The 26,441-nt window shown below is 36.4% G+C and overlaps 1 protein-coding gene and 1 long non-coding RNA gene across 4 annotated transcripts in view; one reads left to right on the top strand and one right to left on the bottom strand.

Annotated features, from left to right (window-relative positions):
• Nucleotides 1-5,198: 5,198 nt before the first annotated feature.
• Nucleotides 5,199-9,873, bottom strand: LOC127509254 (uncharacterized). Its single transcript, XR_007929185.1, has 6 exons — nucleotides 9,730-9,873; nucleotides 8,422-8,519; nucleotides 7,078-7,307; nucleotides 6,934-7,004; nucleotides 6,642-6,809; nucleotides 5,199-5,263 (listed from the first exon to the last, which is right to left on the bottom strand). It is a non-coding gene; the product is annotated as an uncharacterized LOC127509254 (long non-coding RNA).
• A 50-nt stretch (nucleotides 9,874-9,923) lies between these two features.
• The window catches only part of nubp1 (nucleotide binding protein 1 (MinD homolog, E. coli)), a 33,878-nt gene continuing 17,360 nt past the window's right edge, over nucleotides 9,924-26,441 (top strand). Inside the window, exons 1-6 of one of the 3 annotated variants that reach the window (XM_051887836.1) lie at nucleotides 9,924-10,029; nucleotides 10,921-11,025; nucleotides 11,218-11,351; nucleotides 21,457-21,525; nucleotides 24,991-25,023; nucleotides 25,199-25,289. In XM_051887836.1, the coding sequence (XP_051743796.1) occupies nucleotides 11,241-11,351; nucleotides 21,457-21,525; nucleotides 24,991-25,023; nucleotides 25,199-25,289 (304 nt within the window). In that variant the 5' untranslated portion in view covers nucleotides 9,924-10,029; nucleotides 10,921-11,025; nucleotides 11,218-11,240. The other 2 variants (XM_051887835.1, XM_051887834.1) reach the window with 2 other exon arrangements.

Below are 26,441 nucleotides of genomic sequence, written 5' to 3'. Positions count from 1 at the left end.
TTTGCTTCGGTGGAAATGTATATAATGGCGTGTAAATAAAGTGTTTAGATATGCTGTCATTTGTAAATGTTACTGCTGCCCCATAGTGTTCTGATTAAAGCTTTACTGTAGCTGAAGACATGACTGAGCAGTAGCATTTTTGTAAAGGTATTGTTTAATTTATAGCATGAACGAGCATGTGGGTAAACACAACATAAAAGCCATAATGAAACAATGCTGTACACTGATAACAGAAACACCAACAAACACTAACAGAAGTTCGCTGGTGTGATTACATAGAAGTTTATTGGTGTTTGTAGACGTTTGTTGGAGAAGTATGAAACAGAATTTAGCTAACTGGCTAGCGAAGCCAAACCGCGTTGGTCTTTGTTTACGTCCCAGAAACTATATAACTTTATAAAAAAATAAAACATACTTACAGTTAGGGGCCCATAAACAGCAGCTTCTGCTTTTAAAGTGGGAACTGCTTCATCTTTCAGTAACAGCCTTTGTGCAAATCCAGCATTGAACTCATCTAGATTCTGGAAGCTGTCTAAAATGTGCAGCACAGACAGCTAAATTAGCATTATAATTGTTAGGAACAGAATTAAACATAAATTTTAAACATTGTTCCCGAAGTCCAGCGTCCCTAGGAAGAAGACTTCTATGCACGCGACATGGCCCCGCCCACTTTTTTTGCGTGTTCCCGGAGGCAGTGTTTATGTTAATTGCAGGGTTTATGATGTCACCAACCCGGGAAGAAGCTCGTTGTAGTCCAAACTGGTCGTTTTTGTAGGCATTAAACTGCCATTACTTTAAAAGACAATATCTCCGTTTGCATTGAACTTTCAGCGCTGTAACTTTGCAGATACTGTTTATGCTCAAGCAGCAACATTACACACTAACTAAAGTTAAAAAAAAATTGAAATCGCAATGAACCACCCCTTTAAAAAAATATATATATATTATATATATATTATATAATTTTTTGCATCAATTTAATATATAAATAAGTAATACTAAAGCAATCACTCGCGACTCTAAATCTCTGTACCACACAGTAACAAATGGTGCAGCAAGGTGAAAAGGGGGAACTAAATGACAAGAGTAGTCCCTTTGATGGTCCAAAACAGGCCAGAATTTGCATGCATGAGATGCTGAACGGAGCTGGCAGTCTTTAGGGGTGGTTTGCATGTCACACATGTGCTACTTTGTATTGCCGTTGGAAACAGGTCATACATCATTGTTTGAAAAAATCTATCAAATTCATAAAGAGGAAGCTGGCTGAGACACCATAACAGTTGAACTGATCCAGATGGACAGAGCACTCAGAGACATGTCACAGACATGGCAGCTTTATATGATGAACAGATTTAATTTAGGATTTTTAATCACATATAAACATTGATCAGTGAACTTGTATGGTAAGCAGAAGCTCAACTGTACTGGCTTGACGCGCAAGAACAAACCTCATTGATTCTCACGCGTTAAGCAAGTACGGCTGACCTTCTGTTTACCATATTTGAGTGCTCTATGTATGTTCTCTGATCAGTGTTTATATGTAAATAAAGCCTAAATTAAATCTGTTCACCATATAAAGCTATCATGTCTCTTCAGAAGACCTGGATTAAACCGCTCGATTCATATGGATTTCTTTTAAGATATGAATGTTTTGAAGCTTTTTGAATGTTCTAGACTTTCAATGGAGAGGCAAAAATCTCTCAGATTTCATTAAAAATATCTTCATTTGTATTCTGCAGATGAACTAAAGTCTTATGGGTTAGGAAGGATTTGGAATGACATGAGGGTGATGTTGAAAGATACAATACAACTGACCAAAATGTATAATGTCTCGTGTAACCGCTAAATTAGTGTTTCAATCGCGGCAAGACGTCAAAAAACAGCTTGTGAACAATGTCACTTAACGTTGACATTTACCTCAGAAAAGCTATCCGAGGTTCATTAGTTAGCTATAAAAAACACTAGAGAGGAGCTTTTTACTGTTAATTATATACTTATGTTTGAAAAAAAAAATTATGATGATGTTTTTATGAAAACTACCGTATATGCAACTGAGTTGTTTACAAACATTTCAGTTTTTATTTCAGAGTAATTATTATATCTGAAAATAAATAGCAGTTGAATATAATAATTTGGGCTCTGATGTTAATTTTAACCTGTAATATTATAGTAATGCACCAAATGAGAGGGTTCCCTCTATAGTTTACAGCATTAGTTGGGAAAGATTTTTTTTTTTCCTTAAGAAAATCAAACTATTGATATCAGTATCGGCAGATATCATTCTGAATAACTGGCTATGCTTGGCGGAGAAATTTAGTATTGGTGCATCTCTACTTTGAAGAAAAAAATTCTGTCAAACTGATAAGGTTCCAGATGCTTAAATAATAATACCTAACATGTTCTATGCAATCTAGTAAATGTTGACTATTACTTAACTACAGTTGTGTGGTTTCAACTAACTTTGCATGTGCGGATGATAGGTAAACTATCACAAAAGATAAATAAGTGAACAAATAAATAACTCTAATGAGGAAAAATGCCCCATGACGGTTTGCTCTTCAATTTCCCCAATGCTCAAACTAAATCTATTGTGCACCCTTGCATATATGTCTGTTGTGCTTAGAAATTTGAATGAATCTTACACCTGGTGGGGTGCACAGGGAGAACTCATGTACAAACCCGTGCAGCGCTCCGGGTCCTGTAAACAATGAATTGGCCTCCTGCTCCAGTGTGGCCTTGAAGTCAGCCAGCCAGCTGCCGCATTGTGTCACGTGCATCACTGAGGCACTGCTCCAGCATGTTTATTGTCTCATGGATATCCCAGGCCTCAATGCTACACACACACACACACACACATCATACTATATCAGAGAGGTCTAATATTACATATAATTGTTGTGCCACTGGCCCTACTGTTAGATTTCTTCCTGGTTCTACGTCACAAGTTTCAGTTGAAAAGGCAGTCTATATGGAAAGAAATCTGACAGCATTCTGTCATCAAAAAGATTTTCATTTGCGTTCCGAAGAACGAAAACGAAAATCTTACTGGTTTGGAACGATGGAACAACATGAGGGTGAGTATTTAATGACAGAATTTTAATTTTGGGGTAAACTAACCCTTTAAAGTTAACATGAAATCAAAATTGACAATTCTTATTTTTTTATGGAATGTTGCAGTATGCACATCTTTTTTTTTTTTTTTTTTTTAAATCATAGGCCCTCATAATCTTTAATCAAAATAACGTCTCCCTCTTGCAGTTGGTGCAAGGGAGGGACAATCTGCCACTTAGATTACAGCAATAGCAAACCACAACCAACCAATCAATTCCTGATGGACAAAATCAAGTCCCGTCCTACATTTTTTCTTGTTCGAGAAGCCGTTTCACTCAGATATACGAAAGGAAATAAAACACTATCGCAGCAGTTTCATGCCGACTTTAAATTGTTAGTTCATCCAAAAATGAAAATTCAAACTGCCAAAGTCATGTGATTTCAGTAAACGAGGCTTTGTTATGTCATAAGTGTTCCGAAATTTCAATGGTTCACGTGACTTCGGCAGTTTGATACGTGCTCCAAACCACTGATTCGAAACAAAAGATTCGTAAAGCTTCAAAGCTTCATGAAGCAGTGTTTTGAAATCGCCCATCACTAGATATTGTTGAATAAAGTCGTTATTTTTAAAATTTTTTATTTTTTTTGCTGCACATAAAGTAAGTATTCTCGTCTCTTCATAACATTAAGGTTGAACCACTGTAGTCACATGAACTGTTTTAAATACGTCTTTAGTAGCTTTCTGGGCGTTTGAAAGTGTTAATTGTCTTGCGGTCAATGGAGGCCTCACTGAGCCATCGGATTTTATCAAAAATATCTTAATTTGTGTTCTGAAGATGAACGAAGGTCTTACGGGTGTGGAACGACATGAGGTTGAGTAATTAATGACAGAATTTTCATTTTTGGGTGAACTAACCCTTTAACAGACATGCCACTTTCCCATAATGCACAAGGAGAAATCTCCAAGCTGGACCAGGGACCTGTTGCAGGATCCTGTCTGACAAAATAAAGCGTGAGCATTGAGAACTGTAGGCTAATATAACTATGAGAGGCATGTAGGGCTCTGACACAGCTGAAAGATTTCATAACAAGAGCAGACAGCATAAACAAAGGGTGAGATGTGGGCCAAACAATAATCGACTCTAAGGAATGTGTCTTTAAAGATAGATGACAGCTGAGTATGTGAATGAACACGGGCTGACCCGAGGGATTTGTGAGGAGCAATAATCCAAAATAAAAGGCTCAGTGCTATTATTACTACCAGCACAATATTCTAAAATCGCATTTTAGGTATAAGGAACAGGTAGGCAAATTAAAATCTGAAACTGCTTGGAAAATCTTTTCTTCAAGGAACAGTTCTCAAACTCAATAATGAATTTATTATTTAACGTTACTCACCTGTGTGGTGTTCCATATCTGCATGCAGTTACTTTTTCAATAGACGCAAAAGAAAAAATACAGGCACTTATACACAAGAGACAGTTACATTGACATGTCTGTCAAGTTTACTTCTGCGTTGAAGCCGCGCGATATTTTTGGTCAGATGAACAGGCCGACACGGCAGAAGAAATCATACTTTATCCGAGATTGCATTCTGAATTCAGTGCAATATAATGGCGAGAAACACGTCTTTCTCTCATCGTGGGAAAGGCTAAACAAACAAAATTTTCTATTCACGAAGAATGAATTAACTGCACGTCGCGCAGTTTAGTTTGATTCACGAGCAAATGACTCTTATGAGATTCTTTTAATGAATCGTTCGAAAAGACGAACCTTCCCACAGGAAGTAGGCTACATACCGGTCAAACGTTTGGAATAATTAAGATATTTTAATGTTTCTGGAAAGAAACCTCTAAATTCTCACCATATCTCCAAAATCAATTGAATTTCCACAGATTTACACCTCAAAGATGATACAGGGAAATAGGATGAAGCTGAGCTAAATTTCAAATGTCATTGCAAATTTATCAAAAATTTGGTTTTGTCATTATGGAGTGTAGATAGAAAAAATAAAAACATTTTAACATAAGGCTAAACAAAATGTGAAAAAAATGAAAGTATTCAGAATGCTTTCTGAATCCACACACACACGTACATTGTACATTGTTTTGCTGAACTCCTCTAGTCTATATTGGTTATTTATTTACCTTTTTATTATGGTCTGTTCCAGCTCACTGGTGGTCCTCTCAATCTAGGAAATCTCCTGCAGGGTCTGTGGACAGAGCACAAGAACAAATTGTGGCAGATATGCTGTAATATTCTGACACTCTAGTGTGACTCAAGCACTCCAGTCTGACTATGTGGGCTGATGTTTCTGTCTGACTCTTTTATTTCTTTTACAGTGCTATGGAGACAAATGAGAAATGGCAAGTTTAGCACATTTGTAGTGAGTGAATCCAATCATAGTGATGGCTGTGATGCCAGCGAGCCACTCCCTCTGGGCAGCAAGCTGGCATTCTGAGTCACTGCAACAATGCACATTTGCATTCTCGCTTTTCTCTTTGCTTTACCAGCACTTTATAAAATTCACTCACACATCAGAGGGCTCGAGATTTGTTTAATCTTGTTGATCTTTCTTTCCTCAGAGAGAAATCCACCCCGAATGCAATCTTATATGGTTCATTTAGCATCTGTTTGGTTATTAATAAAACAATGTTTTTTTTTTTTTTGTTTGTTTGTTTTTTTTCTTCGAACGATGGCCGTTTTCACTGGATGTTCACATACATACTCTGCTGGGAGGAATTTGAGGTCAGAATAACACTATGCAGCCTATTCTATCCATACCAGTATTGTGATTACTGTAATTTACTGTAAGAGCTCCCGCACTTAATAGCCTACTAAGCACTGGGTTTACATTAGATGAATTATAGACAGAGCAAAGACTGGTTTCTCGCAAGCATTCCTCCAAATATATTGGATTAAATGAAGTCTTGGCTGAAATCCTGGATCATCCATAACACATCTACGGTTCCACTTGGAATCATGAAGACACTTCATTGAACAGAAGTCATGTTGTTCTAAAATAACAAGTGAGGGCTGTGTATGATGAAAATCCACCGCAGTCCGTATCGCTCTCTGGGCGGCTCTACTGGAACACTGGAGATCAACTCTCAATGATCCACAGGGCCGTCACAAGAGAACACTTGTTAACAAGTGTTGAACATGTCTCTGGCCCTTCAGGGTGAGTACGTCCATGGATATTGGTTGCACATTCTCCGCTCTCCTGGAGCGCTCGCCGATCAGCCTCGTGTTGATTGAAGTGAGCTCTACAATCCTTTGTCCTGGCCTTTAAGTGTGGGGTATGGCAAAGCTTCGAAAGAGCAAAATCTAATCCCGTAGACATGACTGCTCGCACTAGCCTTGGAGGCTAATCTGCGCAGGAGTGCGAGTGGGCCTGAGGGAAGTGGAGCAGATTTAAGTCTTTGTCCTTGAGGCCTGGAAGAAAGACCCATCACATGGGGGCTTATCTCAGTTTCTCTACTATGAATCACAGAGCCTATACTTATCAAAGGGTTTAGGTTGAAGAACAGAATCTTCTATGACTGCTTAAAGTTCACTTTAAAATGAAAATTACCCCAAGATTTACTCACCCTCAAGCCATCAAGTGTATTTGATTTTCTTCTTTCTGATGAACACAATCAGAGTTATATTAATAAATATCCTGATGCGTCCAATCTTTATAATGGCAGTGAACGGGACCAACAAGTATGAAGCTCAATAAAGTGCATCCATCCACCATAAATGTACTCCACATGGCTCTGGGGGGTTAATAAAGTCCTTCTGGAGTGAAGCGATGGGTTTGTGTAAGAAAAATGTCCATGTTTAACAAGTTATGAAGTAAAATATCTAGCTTCCGCCAGACCGCCCTCCGTATTCACTCACTTTATCCTCACCAAGCAATAGAGATACAATCCTCATTGACTTCTCAAAGGATTTGGGTTGAAGAATAGCTCCTTAAAAGAAAAGTATGCTCTGGTAAATAATAAAAAAATACATTAAAAATTTTATAATAATAAAAATCCTTACCTGAGAAGCAGGGTAGTCATGTCCAAATATGTATCTTGAACTTTTTTTACTTGTCAGGTGGCCGTGAAGTTACTTTTTCTCACAAAACAATTGAGGTATAGCCTCATTGACTTATACGGACTAATAATCTGCAGTTGCTATAAATGCTAATCAATTTTTTTTGATGCGAGTGTGCTGGTGTACCCAGCATGCTTCTTAACTTCTTGTCCTATATGAGAACGTCAGTTAGTCTGAAACACCAAAAACAAGATCCTTGAGCTCTGCTCAAAATCAAAAACGCACATATTTGATATCTCAGATCAATTATAGATGCATCCTCTCTTTATTTATTATCATTCAGCCATGAGACTGTGTTTGACTGAGAATGAGAATGAGATTTCTTTTGTTCAAGAGATGATTCATTTCTTTGATTCACATAGCACAAGATATGGGTGCTGCACAAAACACTTGATCCGTCAAAATGATGCACCTACAAGACGTTATCTATATATTGTGCCTTTAACACTAAAAGCACAAGCTCACTTTTCATGTCTTGCCTTATTCATAAAACATCTTATTTCTGGTCTCTGACTCTAATGTAAACATGATAACCACATGATAAATGAGGAAATACACACTCTTCTTCTTGGTCTCTGGAGTACAATAAAACAAAAACACACCCTCCCACACCATTTCCAGTGGACAAGGAGTAGCGACTGGGTCTATCTTAAGCTAGCCAGGTGGAATAGTTTCCTTAGCAACAAACTGACATTAATCTGTGTACTTGCCCTGGGGTATTTGAGGTTACAGAGACACCTTTATAAGCAGACAGGGACAGACAGTTTATGAGTTCAGTGCTTTTATATGAATTTGCACGATTTGAGTGCAGGTCATGTGATGCAAGGGAATAACACAATAATCACAAAAATGTGCTTTTTACTCAAAATGTTGCCGCTTTGTGTTAGTATTCTTGAAGTTTCAGGTTATAGATATTTCTCCATAATTATTTCTCCATAATTTATGCATTTATAAATGCATATAAATAAATAAATGTACGAATAAATACATTAAATAATCTAAAATATAATTGTATCAATATAAATAAACAAAAAAAATTATTTTGTCACCCCCTACAGGACAGTATGAAATATTACACTATTGTGAGCATGAACTAAAAAAGACAAAAAATATAATATTGTTGCACTTTTTACTCTTTTTATTTAATTTTATTCTATTTGTCAATGCTAAAATGCATTTTAAAATTTACATCACTAATATTTTGTACTGCCTTTCCGAGAGACTATAGCTTCTGCACAAACAAAGTTTTCTGATCAGCTCAGCAAAAGAGAGAATTCCGTTGCACACCTGAGGGATTCATAAAAGACGTTTTATATGAATGGTGGATGAGGAGAAACGAGAAATCTCCTCCCATAATGTCTGTCCATGGGCGTGTCTCTTCATTGCTGTGTAAAAAAACAAAGGACATCTCATATTACATTCCCCCCATGCAAAACTCAGGGGCCCAAAATTCAGATTTGGATCACTTGGAGCTACAAACGTACAACCCCTGTTTTGTCATGGATAAATGAACATACAGGACAGAAAATCCATCATAACTCATGTTTAAGTAGGTTGCCACTTTTTCTGGGAAGAAAAGTGTGAGAAGTTTGAGAAGAGAGTCAATCTCAAAAGCTTGAGTTGTTCATGACAAATGGCCAGAAGTCACATTTTGCCTTGTATATGTTTATACAAACATCCGTAACTGGGCAGTTCAAGCACAAAGCCATCCTGTATACAGTGACACAGCTCTTGGGAGGATCTAGGAAACTAACTCCAGTGTTGCCAGAAAGTCATTTCTGCTTCCTCAAATGCCCTGTACAAACTCTTGAGTTAACCCTTAGGGTAAAACTGCATTTTAATCATTTTCTAACTAAGAGCTGAGAGAGCGTGAAGATCCAAGATCAGAAGTTGCGGCTAATGTAATATGATTGGCATTTGTGGCCACAGAGCGACATTCCTTTTGATTTGCACAAGCATTATTACCACTGACCTCTCATTCAATTTGCTCAAGTAGGCAGAAGGCCACAATATTTGACTCTATGTGTTTGCCATTCAAATATCATTTGTAAGACAAAAGAAATCTACGATTAACTACTTAACGTGCCACCTACTGAAACATTTAAACAAGGCCTTAATGACAAAGTGGACATTTGTTCTATCCTATAGGACAGGGGTGGGGAACGTTGATCCTGGAGGGCCATTGTCCTGCAGAGTTTAGCTCCAACCCTAATTAAACACACCTGAAGCTAATCAAGGTCTTCAGGATTACTAAAGTTACAGGCAGGTGAGTATTTTTTTCAGGGTTGGAACTCTGCAGGACAATGGCCCTGTTCCCACCCCTGCTATAGGACAAACATGCTTCATGAGTAGAAAATATAGTACTACTAAACTTGCGGTTTAATGATGATAGTATATCATCACATAGATTCATTTGATTTTAAAATGAGAGATTTTAAGTAAGAGTTATATGTCAGGAAGTCACCAAGTTCCAACGTGCATCATCTCCTGAGTTCTAATCCCTGCCACCGGTCATCAATCCCCGCACTCATCAGCACCTTCCATAAAAGCCTGCACCACACACACTTTCACTGTCTGGTTTTGACCTGGACTCACTGAAGTATTGGATTATCTGCTTGCTTGTGTTATCTACCACTGTGCTGTTTATTGTTTCTGCTCCTGTGGATTCCTTCCGCTTGCTCCAGTCTCCAAGTTTGTTCCCGAGTACTTGTAAGGCAGGGGTGTCCAATCCTGCTCCTGGAGAGCCACTGTCCTGCAGAGTTGAGCTCCAACCCCAATTAAACACACCTGAACCAGCTAATCAAGGTCTTACTAGGCATACTAGAAACTTCCAAGCAGGTGTGTTGAGGGAAGTTGGACCTAAACTCTGCAGGACAGTGGCCCTCCAGGACTGCTGTAAGAAAAAAAGACATTCTTAATTGTAATATCAGCGACCATCTGGTGTGGTTGTGTGTGGTGCTGGGGGACTCATCCCTCATCTTCTGCTCAATTGTTGTTTGATCTGCAAATACTCACCTTTTGAACATCTTCTGTTCAATAAATTGTTGTTACTCACCATCTCTGTGAGTATTATTGTATGCTCATTTTGTACAAACATATTTGCGTAAACTTGTTAGGCTACCATGGTTCTAAACCATAAATTACACAACAGTCATATTTATATTTATTTGAGTTGCTGAAAACTTGCTAAGCTACAAACTATAATACCTAAAACAAATAATACCCCGATGTGACCATGCGGAACTTTCAACACACTGCATTATCCGGGGAAGTTCATGGTCGTTGCACCAGTGTCAGGAACTGCGCAGGATTTGAAAGATGGCGGATGTTCCTAGTGATGCGCCAGAGCGTAAGTCTAATAAACGTGTATGTAATTAACTTTAAGGCCATTGAATCCACACTTTTTTTTTTAACTGCCATCTGTTTACAGTTTGAAGTACGCTTTCGCCAACTATACACATATCCAACACGTTTCGCTGTGCCTCTTTGATGTTTACCTTAAACTGACATGTGTCATTTTAGACAGTCTGGCAAAACAACTGCCAGTGTCAGCTGCCTACACGTTTACCTTACTGTTTACTTTAACATCCAAAAATATAGTTGCAGTTTCATCATGCTATCAAACTAAGTGTGAACTTCTGAACTTTTTTCTGAGTGCTTTGTGTTTATTAATCATTTCAATAAAAGAAAAAAAAAAAGAAAGAAAAGGGAGGCATCTGTACATGATCCACACTATACATGTCTATATACTTTTTGTTTGTTTAAGTGTGTTGTCATTCTATCTAGACTGTCCAGGCACAAGCAGTGAGCAGGCTGGTAAATCTTCAGCATGTCAGGGATGCCCAAACCAGAATATATGTGCTTCTGGTGCCGCCAAAGCCCCTGATCCAGGTACATTGATTTTATATATATATATATAGAACATTGATGTTGTACATCATCATCCAATAACAAATTTAAAAGGATAAATATTAAAGATATATATATATATATATATATATATATATATATATATATATATATAAATTGCTTGATGGTTACATATAAATCTGAAGTAAATTATATTGTTTTCTGTCATTGCAGCCATAGAGGAAATCAGACAAAAAATGGCCTCTGTGAAACACAAAATTCTAGTTTTGTCTGGCAAAGGGGGTGTTGGGAAGAGCACATTCAGTGCACATTTGTCTCATGCATTAGCTAGTGATGACTCCAAAGAGGTAAGACCAAAGAATTCTATACTTCCTTTATGAGTATTTTATGATGTCTTCTGACTATTATAGATTTTTTTTGGAACTGAGCAGGGCTGAATTGCTATAGTTTTAGGGCTGGGTATTGACACAAATTTCAAAATTCGATTCGATTTCGATTCACAAGCTTGCAATTCGATTAGTTTTCGAGTAAATTCGATTCAATAACGATTATTTTGGATATATAAGGAACAGTACATGGCAAATTTTCTAGTAATGCTGTAAACTATACATGGGAAACAGTTCTACATTGCTATAATATTGAAGGTTAAAATTAACTGATTTGTATACAAACACTTAAATTAGTGGAAGTTAAGGAAGTTTTTATAATAATAAAGTTAAAATACTAACTTTACAATTATGTAATTATATTTCCACTCCAATTCATTTTTTGAAATACATTATTTAAATCGTGGCTGTTATAAAAGCTTGACGGATTTATTCAAACATGCATTAAATGTTGAAGAACATTATAAATTATAACGAATGCATAATATGGTGCGTATTTAGCAAAATGCTATTCTCTTGAGTTCAGTTTTATAGCTGACTAATGAGTTTATGGTCACTGAATATGGTTTTCTGAGGTAAATGTGACGTTACGTGACATTGCTTACAAGCTGTTTTATTGACGTCTTTCACGTTTGAAACACTGATTGAGCTATTCCATGAGACAGGATACGGATTTCAGTAAGTTGTACTGTATCTTTGAACATACCTTTGGGTATTTATTCATGTTTGTTTCGCACTGTAACTGGTATTAAAGCGGAGGAGATGATCAGTTCACGCGCGCTTCACGTTGCCGCTTCTCTTGATCTAAAGCTACAGCCATCTGTCACGCCACATCAAACAGTGCCAAAACGGTTATTTTTTGAATTTCGTAATAAAATGGACAGAATTTGAAATCTGAGACTTTGTTTCATATCAAAAGTAACAAAGCACAAAGCTCATTGGCATTTATTAGATGGGAAGAGCGCTACAATGCTCTATTCATTCATCGACTGAAAACAGACTAGACTAATCGATACTTGGGATTTAAGAATCGATATCAGTTTGTAAAAATGAGAATCGATTAAAATCGAGAAATCGATATTTTTTTTTACCCAGGCCTATATAGTTTTATACATTTAGCACAAGTTAACTGGTTCAATGACTATATAAATAAATAATATTATAATATATATAAATAATAATATTATTTAGAATAATAGTATAAAAATAAATAATATTATTTTAAAAATTAAAATATTTTAAAATAAAACTGATTATTATTATTATTTTAAGAAACAAGTTCACTCGTGTGTGCCTGGCTTCTTTAGATTTGGATATGCTGTCTTGACATTTACGAGATTTCATGTAATTTTTTTTGTGAAATTTTTGCTTTTCTTATTTTTGGGTCGCATACAGCTTTAAGTGTATTTTATTTATTTATTTATTTATTTTTTGTATGATTAACAGTGTTAAAGGGTTAGTTCACCCAAAAATGAAAATTATCCCATAATTTACTCACCCTCAAGCCATCCTATGTGTATATGACTTTCTTCTTTCAGTCAAACACAGTCAGAGTTATATTAAAAAATATTCTGGCTCTTCCAAGCTTTATAATGGGAGTGAATAGTCACCGATATTTTGAAGCCCAAAAAAGCACATCCATCCATCATAAAAAATAATCTATATGATGTGACTCCAGGGAGTTAATCAAGGCGATGTGTTTTTGTAAGAAAAATATCTATATTTATAACTTTTTAAACTATAAAACTGGCTTCCATACGCGAGTCAATTCCAGAGGAAGAGTGAACTTTGACCTGATGCATGAGGCATTGATGAACACACAAGCGCAGAGAAGAGAGCAAAACAAAACACAAATCACGAATTAGAAGTCTAAAATGAGAATTTTTAAAGAGAAATGTCAGAGGAGCTTGAGTTTGTTGCCCAGCCCTATTTGTTTGAACTGCGAGAGGCATCTACTTACGTCTTACCTAAGCTTACGCTGCTCCTACTTCATACGTCATACGCCAGAACTCTATTCTCTCTTAAAAGCCGATGGACGCTACCGGAAGCTAGTGATTATAGTCTATAAAGTTATAAACATGGATATTTTTCTTACAAAAACGCATCGCTTTGCTTCAGAAGGCCTTTTTTAACCCCCGGAGTTGTATAGATGACTTTTATGATGGATGGATGTGTTACTATTGACTCCCATTATAAAGCTTGGAAGAGCCAGGAATTTTTTTTTAATATAACTCTGATTGTGTTTGACTGAAAGAAGAAAGTCATATACACCTAGGATGGCTTGAGGGTGAGTAAATTTAATAATTTTCATTTTTGGGTGAACTATCCCTTTAAGCCACAAATACAAATTTGATTCACTGAGGCCTGACTTGTGAAATTGGGATAATATTGTCTCCTAGCAGATGAGTTTGTTGACCTTTATTTTCTCCATGTGGTGTTGGTTTATCAATTAATTCTCTTTATACGGGATGAAAACAATTTTACACAATGTCATATATATATATATATATATATATATATATATAATATATAATCACACTCTAGAGTTGTAGATTTTACTTTATTTTATACTGCAAAAAAGGTCAATTTCTTGTTCTTTCACTTTTTCAGAACAAATTAATGTGAACTTTACACATTTTTTTTTAAGGTGCTATATGTATTTTTTTTTTTTTTTTAAATAACTAAAGCATAAAAATACCATCATAATATGTTTGCAGATATTTAGGAAACATGTGAAGTTCACATTCTTGTTGCTCTGAAAAACAATGCTACAGTCATCTATTCTTCTTTGAAATGTGCGTTCTGTTTCAGAATGTCTGTTTTTGTTTTGGTCTGTGTGATCCCGCCCACTGCCAAATTTACCCAGTAGTATTTTGACACCCCGGGTTGCCAGTTAGTGGAAAACACAGCATATTGCAGCCATGGAAGCCTGCAAACGAACTGGATCAGAGGTTGCAGATTCTACCTGACCTAAAAAGCCTCTGCATCCATCTAAAAAGATAAATGACCGGAGGTATATTAAAATGCAGATAAATCAACTCATCAACTTGCAGTGTAATTGCTTGTTCCTGTTGCATGTCCTCAATCTGGCAACTCACGTGAACGGATATCTTGAATTTGGACTGCCGTACACATTTCAACCACAGTACTAATTTCTCGGTAGAAATAAAATCCATTGAATCTGTAGAAGTAAATTATGTACAAAAAAATGAATCAGCTTCTTTCATCCGCTCTGATGAACCACACATACGACTGTTGGATGTCACGGGATACATCTATGCAGCCTTCAAATTAGGCAACTAGATTTTAATAGAAATTACGGGACATGATCGTCGATATCTTGATGTTTTCCGACCGCCGCTGCCTGTAAAGTCAGCGTTGTTTAGATTTCAGACACAGCCTTTGTTTTGTCCAATATTTGTCTCACTATTGTGATACCAGTGAATGTGTTTCTGGTGTTTCTGTTTATCAAGACCTTATTATGACCTGCCCTTTTTGATTAAAAAGATATTTTCAAAATATGAAATGTCACGACTAATTTAGATGGGCTGCAAGCCTAAGTCATACCTGTTTATTTTTACAAAGAGTTTCCTTTTGATTAATCTTCATTCTAGCTAGTTATTTAATGTATTATTTACAGATTGCCTTACAGCACTATGAACATTAAATCACATTTCCAAACTTGTTCAGAAACATTTCTGAAATCATATCAGACATTTTAAGTGCAGTGCCTTTAGCAAAACATTATTGTATTTATCAGAATAGGAAAACCAACCAACCGCTGAGGGATAATGCTACACTTATGCTTTCGAACTTGGATGAATCACTATGAGAGTGCAGTGAACAGGAAAAGCTTCTGTTTGAATCTTAGCAGCCGAGCCAAGCACTTCACAATAATGTTTCTCTGTCTGAGACTGCTGGCTATTTTTAGTGCATTGTAGGGCTCTGCGGCAGAAAGAGCTGTGTTTACCGGGTTCATTGAGAAGAGCACAGCTTTGCCTGGGACTCTTTCTGAGCCAGTGCACTAGGGAGAGCTGTATTGATCTCGTCTCAACAAACTGCGGCCACAATTGTGCTGTCAGTGTGCAGACTGAGTCCGCTGTTTACCCTTTGGCAGCTCACTGACTGAAATAATCTTCAATCCTTCAAACAATTTAAATCGCACAGCTTGGGGACTTCCACAATGTGAAGCGATCCAATGTGGCCGATATCTAAAAAGCCGAGAGGAATCTAGTCCCATGCTCTCTGCTTCCAGTATTCAGAAGTGCCTTTAAAAGGTCTCACTGTGAAATTATGGGTCATGTTTTTTTTTTTTTATATCCCACTCTCTTTCCATTGTTAGATGGCAGTTTGTGCAACTGCGTTTTTCTCTATATTGATTTTTTTTTTTTTTTTTTTCAGGGACTGTTATTATTTCTCAAGCACATGGTATATGTAGTAATGGAACGCTGTAGCCTGCAGAAAAAAATCAAGGTGATTTTGTTTGCTAATCTGAGATGAGTATAGGACTAGGGTCACCCTGGCTGATGCTGTTGACAGTTGAAACCCTATGCGTGCGTCGGTGTGATCCCCAAACAGCACCGTCCACTCAGGCCTGTGTGCTGATAACTCACACTTATCTGCTGTGTCAAAAGTCCCCCTTCAGACTCTAGAAGGGCTGTGAGCTTGAGTTGGAACATCCTGTTGTGTGCCTTGCGTTGTGTTCACACTTCCTGAGAGCTGAAAGAATCAGGAAGGCGTTGAGAGGCCCTCCTAGTGCAAACTTCAGCAGATAAGAGACACTTTAACGCACATGCTTGATCAGTCATAAGGAGTTTATTTCACATGGAGAAAACCGGATGTGGAACAGAAAGAAAAACCACGCATTTGGCGTTAATTTTATGATTAAATCTTTTAACTTCTGCTTGTTAGTTTTGAAATGACCTTTTCTGTTCTTATATATATTTATTCAGCAGGGATGCATTAAATTGATCAAAAGTGACAGTAAAGGCATTTATAATGTTACAAAAGATTCTATTTCAAATAAATGCTGTTATTTTGAACTTCCTAATTATCAAAGAATCCTGAAAAAAATGTACACAACTGTTTTCAACATTGATAATAATAATAAATGTTTCTTGAACATCAAATCAGTATATTAGAATAATTTCTGAAGGATCATGTGACACTGAAGACTGGAGTAATGATACTGAAAATTCAGCTTTGATCACAGAAATAAATTTCATTTTAAAATGTTTAAATAGAAAACTTATTTTAAAAACATTAAAAATCTTACCGCAATCTTATTTTTATATATATATATATATATATATATATATATATATATATATATATATATATATATATATATATATATGTGTGTGTGTGTATGTATATATATAACGCAATATATATATATATATATATTACACATTCAGCTCACTGTCAAAGCTCACAGTAGACTGACAGTTGGAGGGGATGTTCTATGCAAACTCGTAAAAATGACGTCATTAGAGAAGGAAGGCCATTCCAGAGGGAAAGTACATTTTCAGATTTTGATTAAAGATCACGAAGAAGTTATCTTAAGTTGTAATATTTCACAATATTACTGTTTTTACAGTATATTTAATCACATAAATGCTGTCTTGGTGAGCATAAGAGACTTCTTTCAAAAACATTAAAATACCAACCCCAAACTTAATATATGTACTACGTATATTAAAAAAGATAGATATTTTACTCTTTTATTTGGTAATGAAAGTGGGCGTGGCATTGAAATGTTGCCTTTCAGCCTTAAGCAGTGGGAAGTGAATCAGTGATCAAGTGACACACCCTGACTTCCTGTGGTAGGGTTTGTATATACATCTCTGTATTTTCATGAAACTGTTCTTTGTCCCATGTTCTGAGGTGTTGTTCAATGGCAGTGCTCCTAGTAAAAGAAGCTGTGTCCTTTATATTTATGTTGGCTTTGTTTATGCCCACTGTTTTTTGAGTACTTCATATGTACTTCAGCACATCCAGCCACCCACTCTGGTTTTTTGGTTTGCTAGTAAACGTTAGGTCAGGTCATACAATTAAACATAGACTGACATCATGAATTAAAATAATGCACAGTGCTCTTGTAATAGTGTAGATTATCATAGTAAACATATTGTTTACCCTAAGGTACATTTACACTGCATGGTTCAAGAGACCCAATTCCGATTTTTTTCCTCCCATGTGGCACAAATCGAATATGAACTACGACCGTGTAAGCAGGAAAAAAGCGTATGGATTCTGATTTTCACAGATTGGTTTCAGGTCTCATCCATATGTGGTTATAAATCAGATATGAATCGGATATGTGCGTTTGCGCCTGCAGTGTAAGCGGACAGATCAGATATTCCCCTGTAAATGCGATTCCTGAGTCATTGAAAAGTGAGATTTTTTTAACATTTCGCGGTACAGACATACCTATAACAAATGCAACAAGTCTAGTTGACTGGCAGATTATTCATTTCATTTGTTTGTGTTAAATAAAAGGCGATCTGACGTTGAAATGTGTTGCTCTATTGCATTAAAATGTTTTTTATATGAATTCATGTCAATAAATTAAGCTCAATGTACCATTGAAATTGTTTGTGATGTCATATACGCTATTTTTGGTACGTTTCGCCAAGCGCAGTGTAAAAAGGAGACATCGGATACAGGTCACTTTTAAAAGAAATGTAAGCACATCGTCCCAAAAAATCGGATATGGTCAAAAGATCGGATCTGTGCATTAAGACTTGCAGTGTAAATGTGGCCTAAGACTCATTTCTTGCTAATAAGCAACTATGTATTGAATTTACTCAATTTACATTTTAATAGGTTGAGCGCTTCAGGCTTTGACTGAAGGTGCATGCGAGTTAGAAAAGTAGAGGTGTGGCGTTCACTCACAGTAACTGGAGCAGTGTGATGAGGGATGAGGTCATCGTTAGAGCATAATGAAAAGCATTATGTAGCTGTTAATGAGGAAGATTGTGTGTTAATGGTGATAAACCAGCTGTACAGTAGTAATCAGATCAAGTGCAGATATCTTACTGAAAAATCCTACATTCAGTTTTACGTATACTTTATGCCAAAACTCAGTGAAATTTTGATGCAACACATTTTAATGTTAAATCACTATGTTAGAATATGTTTGTACCAAAAAGCAAAGGCTGTACAGATATGCTTTGTTTGAACAATTGTGAGGTTTTTTATTTCCATATGGAGTCTGTCTCATAGTTTTGATTACAGGGGAATACTCCGCCCAACTGAAACTGGGAAGAGACTTGTGTTTGACCCAAGAATGTCTTGTTCTTGTGCCATTTTAAGTGCTTTAGTCTGTTGCAAACACCCTTTTTTGGTTCTTGATTCTTTGAGTAGAATCCACACATTTTGTTTTTTCCAAATCTCAGGCTATTTTCATATTTCTTAGACATTTCTATTAAATATCTTTCTGTTTGTCTGTAGAGATACAGTGACATATTTTCATAACTTGCTTCTAGACGTGAAGAAGTAAGATATAAGAATTTCCCTTTGGATGAACTCTCTTCTCCTCCTTTTTAACAGGAGATAAATACCCTTTATGAGAGAGCTGTGCCTATGTAAAACTTTTTCTCCTTTTTTTCACTATCCCAAGCTGCTTTCTAAGGAAATGCTGGTGGTTTAGTAGCTGTCTGCAGAATCCTGATGAATATAGCAGCCACTTGTTTTGATGGTTGAGAATAATTGCCTGCAGCTGGACAGTTTAAAAGTCCCATTTCTTTAACAGTATTGTTAACACATTTGATTAGTCACTGGATGATCAGTTATGTGGTGTGACCATGCGCTGAGAGGTCTTTGAACATGGCTTTGAACCAACAACCTTTGGGTTACCACTTCAGGTCTTTTACCGCTCAGCCACACTAGCAAATGTCTCTTTGCTTCTCTAGAAGCACATAGGCTACAGTAGCCAAACCTACATCTGGTCCCAAACAGGCCTTTTTGTGAATGTTCCATATTCCCAAAAGAGTTCCGTGGGATTCTTAGCATTTTTGAAAGGTTAAGACGTGCCCTCCCCTCCTCGCTCAACATATATTTGATGAGCCCTGAGGGTTTTGAGACATTGATTTAAGAAGGCCAACTAAGACATGTACGTTTTTGTTTCTAGCCCAAGAAAAAGGGAAGTACTGGAAAAGAAGAGCGGTTGCCAGAAGAAAAGTATTCAGACTCTGGGAGGAAGTGGTGTGACTTCCCCTGTAGCTCTGCAGGAGAATCCCTGACTTTTGCCACTATGGTCTTAGCCTCTCTACAACCCTGGGCGGCCATTTCCTGAGAGAGAGCAAAATGGAGAGTGAGGGAACCTGCTCGGTTCCTGTGGGACTATTAAGTGGGGTTCTGAGCTCCTTCTTTGCTGCTTTCACTCCCTAGTTTGCTTTCAGTAAATTTCCTTCAGGAAGCAGAAGAACAGGGAGGGAGAAATAAACATCTTCTGAGTGTGACCATAACAAGAGTGTGTTTAAAAAGCGTGCTGCTTAATTCAGCCGCCGACAAATAATGTTTAACACAAGCCAGGGGCAAGAAGGTCATGCGTTTATTAGATTCTGTATTTGATTTTTAAACTAAATACACTTAACATTTTAAACAAATGCTTTGAGAACTTTTCATGTCTTTGTTGTAAGAAAAACAAGGGCTCCCTTCCATGGATCCAAAAAGTCAAATCATCAGCACATCTGGAATTTTTCTTAGTTCCTGTCACGTCCACGAATTAGTCACACACACAAACACTAACACTAACTCTGGTTTGATTATCTAAACATATGCTTTAGTATAATCCATTGGGCATGCAGCAGCCCTCGGGGGTCTATTGTAAGAGATGAAGAAGAGTTTTAATGATCTCCTTTACAAAAGCCAGGAATATCATCCCTCTAAAACATTCCCAGTCTTTTTTTCACTGTGCCAAATGACATCTGCAGCTGTTTCCGTGAGGCCCTGTTGAGGTGTTTTTAGTGATAGATAGATAGATAGACAGACGGGCGGATAATGGTTAATTAAAATGTGATCTAATCTGTTGACAAACTGTTTAAAATTCAAACAAATTTAATTATCTCACCTCTATAGTTTTGGCAGTATTTGTTGAAGTGTTCTGGATGTTATCACTCACCCTGATGCACATTAAGCAATTCAGTTCAATTTATTTTTAAAGCACATTTAAATACAACACACGTTGTTCCAAAGTGCTGTACAGAATCAGTAAAACAACAAATAAAATGACAAATCCACAACATCAGTCAGTGATAAAAAAATTAAGACACTATTAAATTTTAGTGAATAATAGTACATTTTAATAGCAAATTTAAAGCAAAGCAAAGAAGGGGCAGACTTAACATGCAAGGGGAGACTGTTTCACAAACTTGGGCACCGGCTCTTATCTCACAGCTCTCCTCCACATCTGGCCTAGAGTTCAAATATAACCATCAGGTCTGGTATACACTCAGCCCACACCAATTCAAGGCTGTACAGTCAGACATGAGAGACCACAGACCTGATGATTTTATTCAGACCATGAAGGCCATGGAAAGGTTATGTTTCCTGGTCACAGCAGGGTAATGTGGCATTCACAGATGAGTTTAAATAGCTTAAACATGTATTGGAGGTTGTTGTGGTCTGTGTGAATAGAGCTGGAACTGAAGTGATGGTCTTATGTAATGACTTATGTATGAGTCAGTGCTAGTGAGACTGAAGCTGTGTGTGAGAGTTGCTGACTCACTAAACTGTGCTGCACTGGCATCTTGTGTTAACATCGTTGTACTGCAGTGGTGCAATTTTCATTTGCTGTCGAAAAAAGACCTGTTCAAACCCCACTTTGCTTTTTGTTTTATTAAAGCAAATCATATGAGCAGGGGACTAAATTGTACTGATCAAATGTGCACATTTTGCCACATTTTTTTATACAATAATTGTTCCGCTTAATCAAACGTCTGGTTAAAAGGCACACTAAAAATTAGACATTAAATGTTTACATAATTCATATCTATATTAAACCTTATGCCAGATGTCATGCTTATTTATTTATTTATTTATTTATTTATTCCTGTTCCAGATAGCACTCCTAGATGTGGACATCTGTGGGCCATCTATACCAAGAATAATGGGCTTAGAGGGGGAGCAGGTATGTCACTGCAGAGACAGACTTCATTATGCATCATACTTGTGTCAGAATGCTGAGATGTCTGAGTGGTTTATAATCTTTGTTTAACCCATACGTTTCTGTTAACGGGTGAAGATCCTCCTTTATGCCCCTCATGACACCATACATGTCACAGTTTTATGTAAACCAGTGTTAATTTCGTTGACGATGACTAAATAAAAATGCGTTTTGAATGACTAAAACTATGACTAAAATCTACTCTAATTTTCGTCAACAAATAAAAACAAGACGAAAATGAGAGAGAGACGATTTGAGAAGATATCCAGTCAGGACTGCTGTCCTGTGTGAAAGATACGCACATTTGAAGTGTAACGTGCTGATCTAACCGTGGGAAACGCGGCGCCGTTGCGCGTTCTACAGGCTCGTCCAGCAGCACTTCAGACTGCTTCGCAATTAATGAATAGCGCACATTTATGCCAAGCGATTGCTTATAAGCTAATGTTGATGAATTATGACAATGTTTACTACACAATGTTTATATGGTAGTATGTTTTAGACGGTTGTAAGAATGCATATTTTATCACCCTCATGAGCAGCCTGCTACTACAGACTGCAGACATTTCAGAATAAGAGTCACGGTGTATTTCGGGAATGGTTTATAATTATTATTTTTTCCTGGTCATTATTGTTATTTTGTTTACACAAACTGTATTTAATTTAATTTCTATTTAATTCATAGTAAACTACTGTATCTTCTGTCACAGGAAGGAAAGAATAAGAACATTATTTGACACATTATTCAATATATTTTACAAGTATAAGGGTTATTATAGTTAACTAAACCTAAAACCAAAGAAATCTTCATTACTTGAAATAAACGTTAACTGAAATAAAAAATAAATATATAAAAAATGTAAACTTATTTTATTTCATCTAGTTTCTAAGCTTTAGCTTAACCTGAGGAATTAAAATAATAAACAGAAATAAAAACTTATAGACATTTAAAAGCAAAAACTAAAAATTACAATGAAAGCAGAAAAACTAAAAATCAAATCTAATAAAAATTTTAAACGAAAACTTTTAGTACCTCAATGATAAGTGTCAATCCCTGAAAAGTACTGAATTTTGCTCTTTTGTGTCTTTTTGCACTTGAACGGTCAAAAACCGTCCACTTTGGCGAGCAGTAAATCTACTGTAGATTTAGTCGACTAAAACTAAAACAATTTCTGATGACTAAAATGACTAAAACTAAATGGCATTTTAGTCAAAAGACTATGACTAAAACTAAATGGCATTTTAGTCAAAAGACTATGACTAAAACTAAATTCAAATTTGCTGTCAAAATTAACACTGATGTAAATTATGTAACATATATAGACTATGTAAACATTCACACATAGTTTGACTCTCAGTAGGAAGATCAAAGACTGACAAAACCCCCTTTAACTATATTGAATCTAATCAGTAAATAAATGCCATTGTGTTCACCTTGAATGCCCAATAAAGTGTAGTTCCCCTTAGTTTTTCATGTGATGTTGTATCAGGATGTAAGATCAGCAGACCTTAAACAGATGTTAAATTTGTAATCCCACATAGGAAAAAGAAATTTACATATTATTATGAAACTGTTGCCAACTATTACTCCCATTATTACACTTCTTTTTTTCATTACATGTTCCTCCATTGTCATTTCATGTCATTTCATATTTTTAAACAACTGACTCCTGTTGTCCACTTATGAGGACATAGCATAACATATGAATAAAGTATCATTTTTTTCCTATTTGTTTCTTATAGTCTAAGCCAGGGGTTGGCAATTAAGTTTGGCATCGGGCCAAAAAAAATTTTCACCACTAGATGGTAGGCCAGAACATAGTCAAAGGATAATTTGAATTAATTAATAAAAAATACAACTAGAATTGGCTGTGACAGACTGTTACAGTGTCTTTTGTAACTGGTATTGAGCTGTTACTCTGTGTTAAATCCTGTAGTAGGACAGTCATTAACAAAAAGCCACATTTGTGTGGCGGTGTTCGGGTTTTACAATGGATAAGTTAATAAAGTGTAGTAGTGACCTGGCAAGTATCTTCATTCACCAACTTGCAACACAGATTGCCTTGCTAAAACACATATGTGGGAGATGCGGAATGATAAAAATAACTCAAAAGAGGACTTGAATAAGCCCATTAATAGCATGTTTGAGTCATGCTCTTAACAAACTGTTTTATTCCCTCTTTCCATATTGTGAATAATAAATGTGTATCATTTTAATTTGCTTGTTACACAGTGGAGCCTAACTTATTGTAATAATTATTTGATGTGGCCTACTTTTACACTCAGAATTATTCCTTGGCATCCTCACGTACTAAACTGCATTTATTTAAATTGTTTGTGTGCTGGAGGTACGCTATTATGTCCTGTTCAGAGTGATGTTAACATTTAAGCTAGCCAGTGAGAGAAAATGGCACTATCAAAGAGTCTAAAGAGGAAAGTTGACAGGGAAAATAGGGCATACAAAAAAGAATGGAAAGACAACTATGCGTTCATCTTACCTAGTTTTGTGAATGCAAAGCCAGTGTGTCTTATCTGCAATGAAGTTGTCGCTGTTTTCAGAGAATATAACACCGACACAAACGGTGCGATGCATCAAAAGATAATAGAACCCATTATAATCAGTGATATTGACTATACACTGGATGCGGCGCGGTGCGACGCAAGTCACGCAGCACAACACATTCCCGACAGTAAACGGATTACCCATACTGTTTTTGACGTAGTCCAAGTACTTTGCAATGGTTGGTTTGTCGCGTTCAGTGTAGACAGCTTTTAGCTGTTGCGGCGCAACGTGACGCGAAAAAAGTCGCGTCTGGTGTAGACACGGTGATAATATTAGATCGCACCATGAGACGAAGATCTATTTCAGAACCAGCCGCTATCAAAATATCATGGCTGTGGGCGCAGGCCAGATATTATTGCTGGCGGGCCAGTTTTGGCCTGCGGGCCGCCTATTGCCGACCACTGGTCTAAGCAATGTAATGACATGAAAAAATACTAAATTCAAAAAACATTTTTTTTCCAAGTCTGAGGAGGTCAAACCTAACTATAGCACCAAATCTGTCTCTAACCTTACCCGTATCCCACCTCAAAAGTGTTTTGCAGTACAGTATGAACACAATAAGTACATTGTACTTATTTTTGAGCCAACTAATATAAAGGGGGACCGAATTCTCTATCTTTCAGTTGACTCTTATGTAAAGATTTTTAATGAACCAGATCTAGTTTTAGAAAAATTTTTATCCAAGATAAAATTTAAAAACCTCTTTTAATCTTTTTTGTCTTTTTTCAAATTATAATCAATTTTAACAACTTTTTTTTTTTTTTCAATTATAATCTCTTTCTCGCCATGAATATAGCCGGGGTAGCTGGCATGGTGTTAAAGTATAAATAAACAAACAAACAAACAAACTGTCTTTGTTTTATTTGCAGGTTCATCAGAGTGGCTCAGGCTGGTCCCCAGTGGTGAGATTAAAAAAATATATATATATATATATATATATATATATATATATATATATATATATATATATATATATATATATATATATTTTTTTTTTTTTTTTTTTTTTTCATTTGATTTGGATTCTGATGCCCCTTCATTGGTTCATTATTACGTGCTGATATATTCTCTGTCTAGTATGTTGAGGACAACTTGGCGGTCATGTCCATCGGCTTTCTGCTCAGTAGTCCAGATGATGCTGTTATTTGGAGAGGCCCCAAAAAGAATGGTGTGTACTTCACTTTAGCACTTTTAAATATTTTATTTAGAGGTTAAAATTTTCTTCCTCATAGTCAATCAGTCTTAATTTAGCTGTGAGTTGCATTTAAAGCAAAAGTGTGAAAGTATGTGCTAACTGACCTCTAAGCAGTTATTTGTAAATCTGTTCACTTGCACGATACCCCTGAGAGTGCAGGATAGTCAAACCAACCAGGACAGTCCTGCACAAGCCCACAAAACCATGTGACCTATTTGAATTCTATCCAGATTGCTCTACTTCAAAATGCTAGGGGAATTCAAACACCTCTGTCAGACCACTTGTGAATAAAAGCATCATAATGCAGGTATTAAAAAGTCTGAGTACATGAATCACATCTTGGTGTTGGATGAGTATGAAAATGCCCACCCTAAATGTATGCCTACTTTCCAGAGTAAGTCTAATCATGTCCTCGGTGTAAAAAATGACAGGTAGGTACATGTGGTGTTTTTACTGTGGGTAGCAGTCACATGATTGCTGGTTTAATGGTTAAGTATATCTTAGTGGCACATGTTTTGTTTCATGTAGCTGTTTTTAAATAAAATGTTTCCACTTGGTTAATCTGCAGGTTTCATTTCAGTAGACAGGTTTTTCATCTCAATCTCTGCCAATCAGTGTGCAATAACTGGTGCTTCTTAGTGTACATGTAAATGTAATTAAATAAATGACATTTGAACTAGTGGTAGCTGATACAAGGGCAGCCTTAGCTTCCTGCCACAGTAAAACTCTGAAGCAGAAGTACTGCTTTCAAAATTAAATTTAAAAAAATGGTTCAGTTCCGACAGATATGACTATTAGCAGAACTTGGCCAAATTAAAATGGAAATCAAATGCATTGTATGAAATTCATCATTCTTTCTGCACTAGACTTAGAAGTAATATTGGTTATGTGGGTAACACTTTATTATAGAAAATAATATTATAGAAAAACAAACCCTCACCAATGCCATTAAATGCTTACAGGGGTAACACACTGATCAGACAAAACCCAACAAAAGTGTTTGCTGCCGTTTGTCTGTGCTGTGTGAATTGGCCTTAACAGTCCAATAAAAGTCTACTATAGTCTAATAACACTCTAATGAGAGTTTGTTGACATGTTGTTGCAAAGTTACTAATAGTTAATAGA

This window comes from Ctenopharyngodon idella, chromosome 3, assembly GCF_019924925.1.
Source record: "Ctenopharyngodon idella isolate HZGC_01 chromosome 3, HZGC01, whole genome shotgun sequence".
Classification (NCBI taxonomy): domain Eukaryota; kingdom Metazoa; phylum Chordata; class Actinopteri; order Cypriniformes; family Xenocyprididae; genus Ctenopharyngodon; species Ctenopharyngodon idella.
The sequence above is the reverse complement of the archived record's forward strand: the minus strand, read 5'-3'. Positions and strand labels throughout refer to the sequence as shown.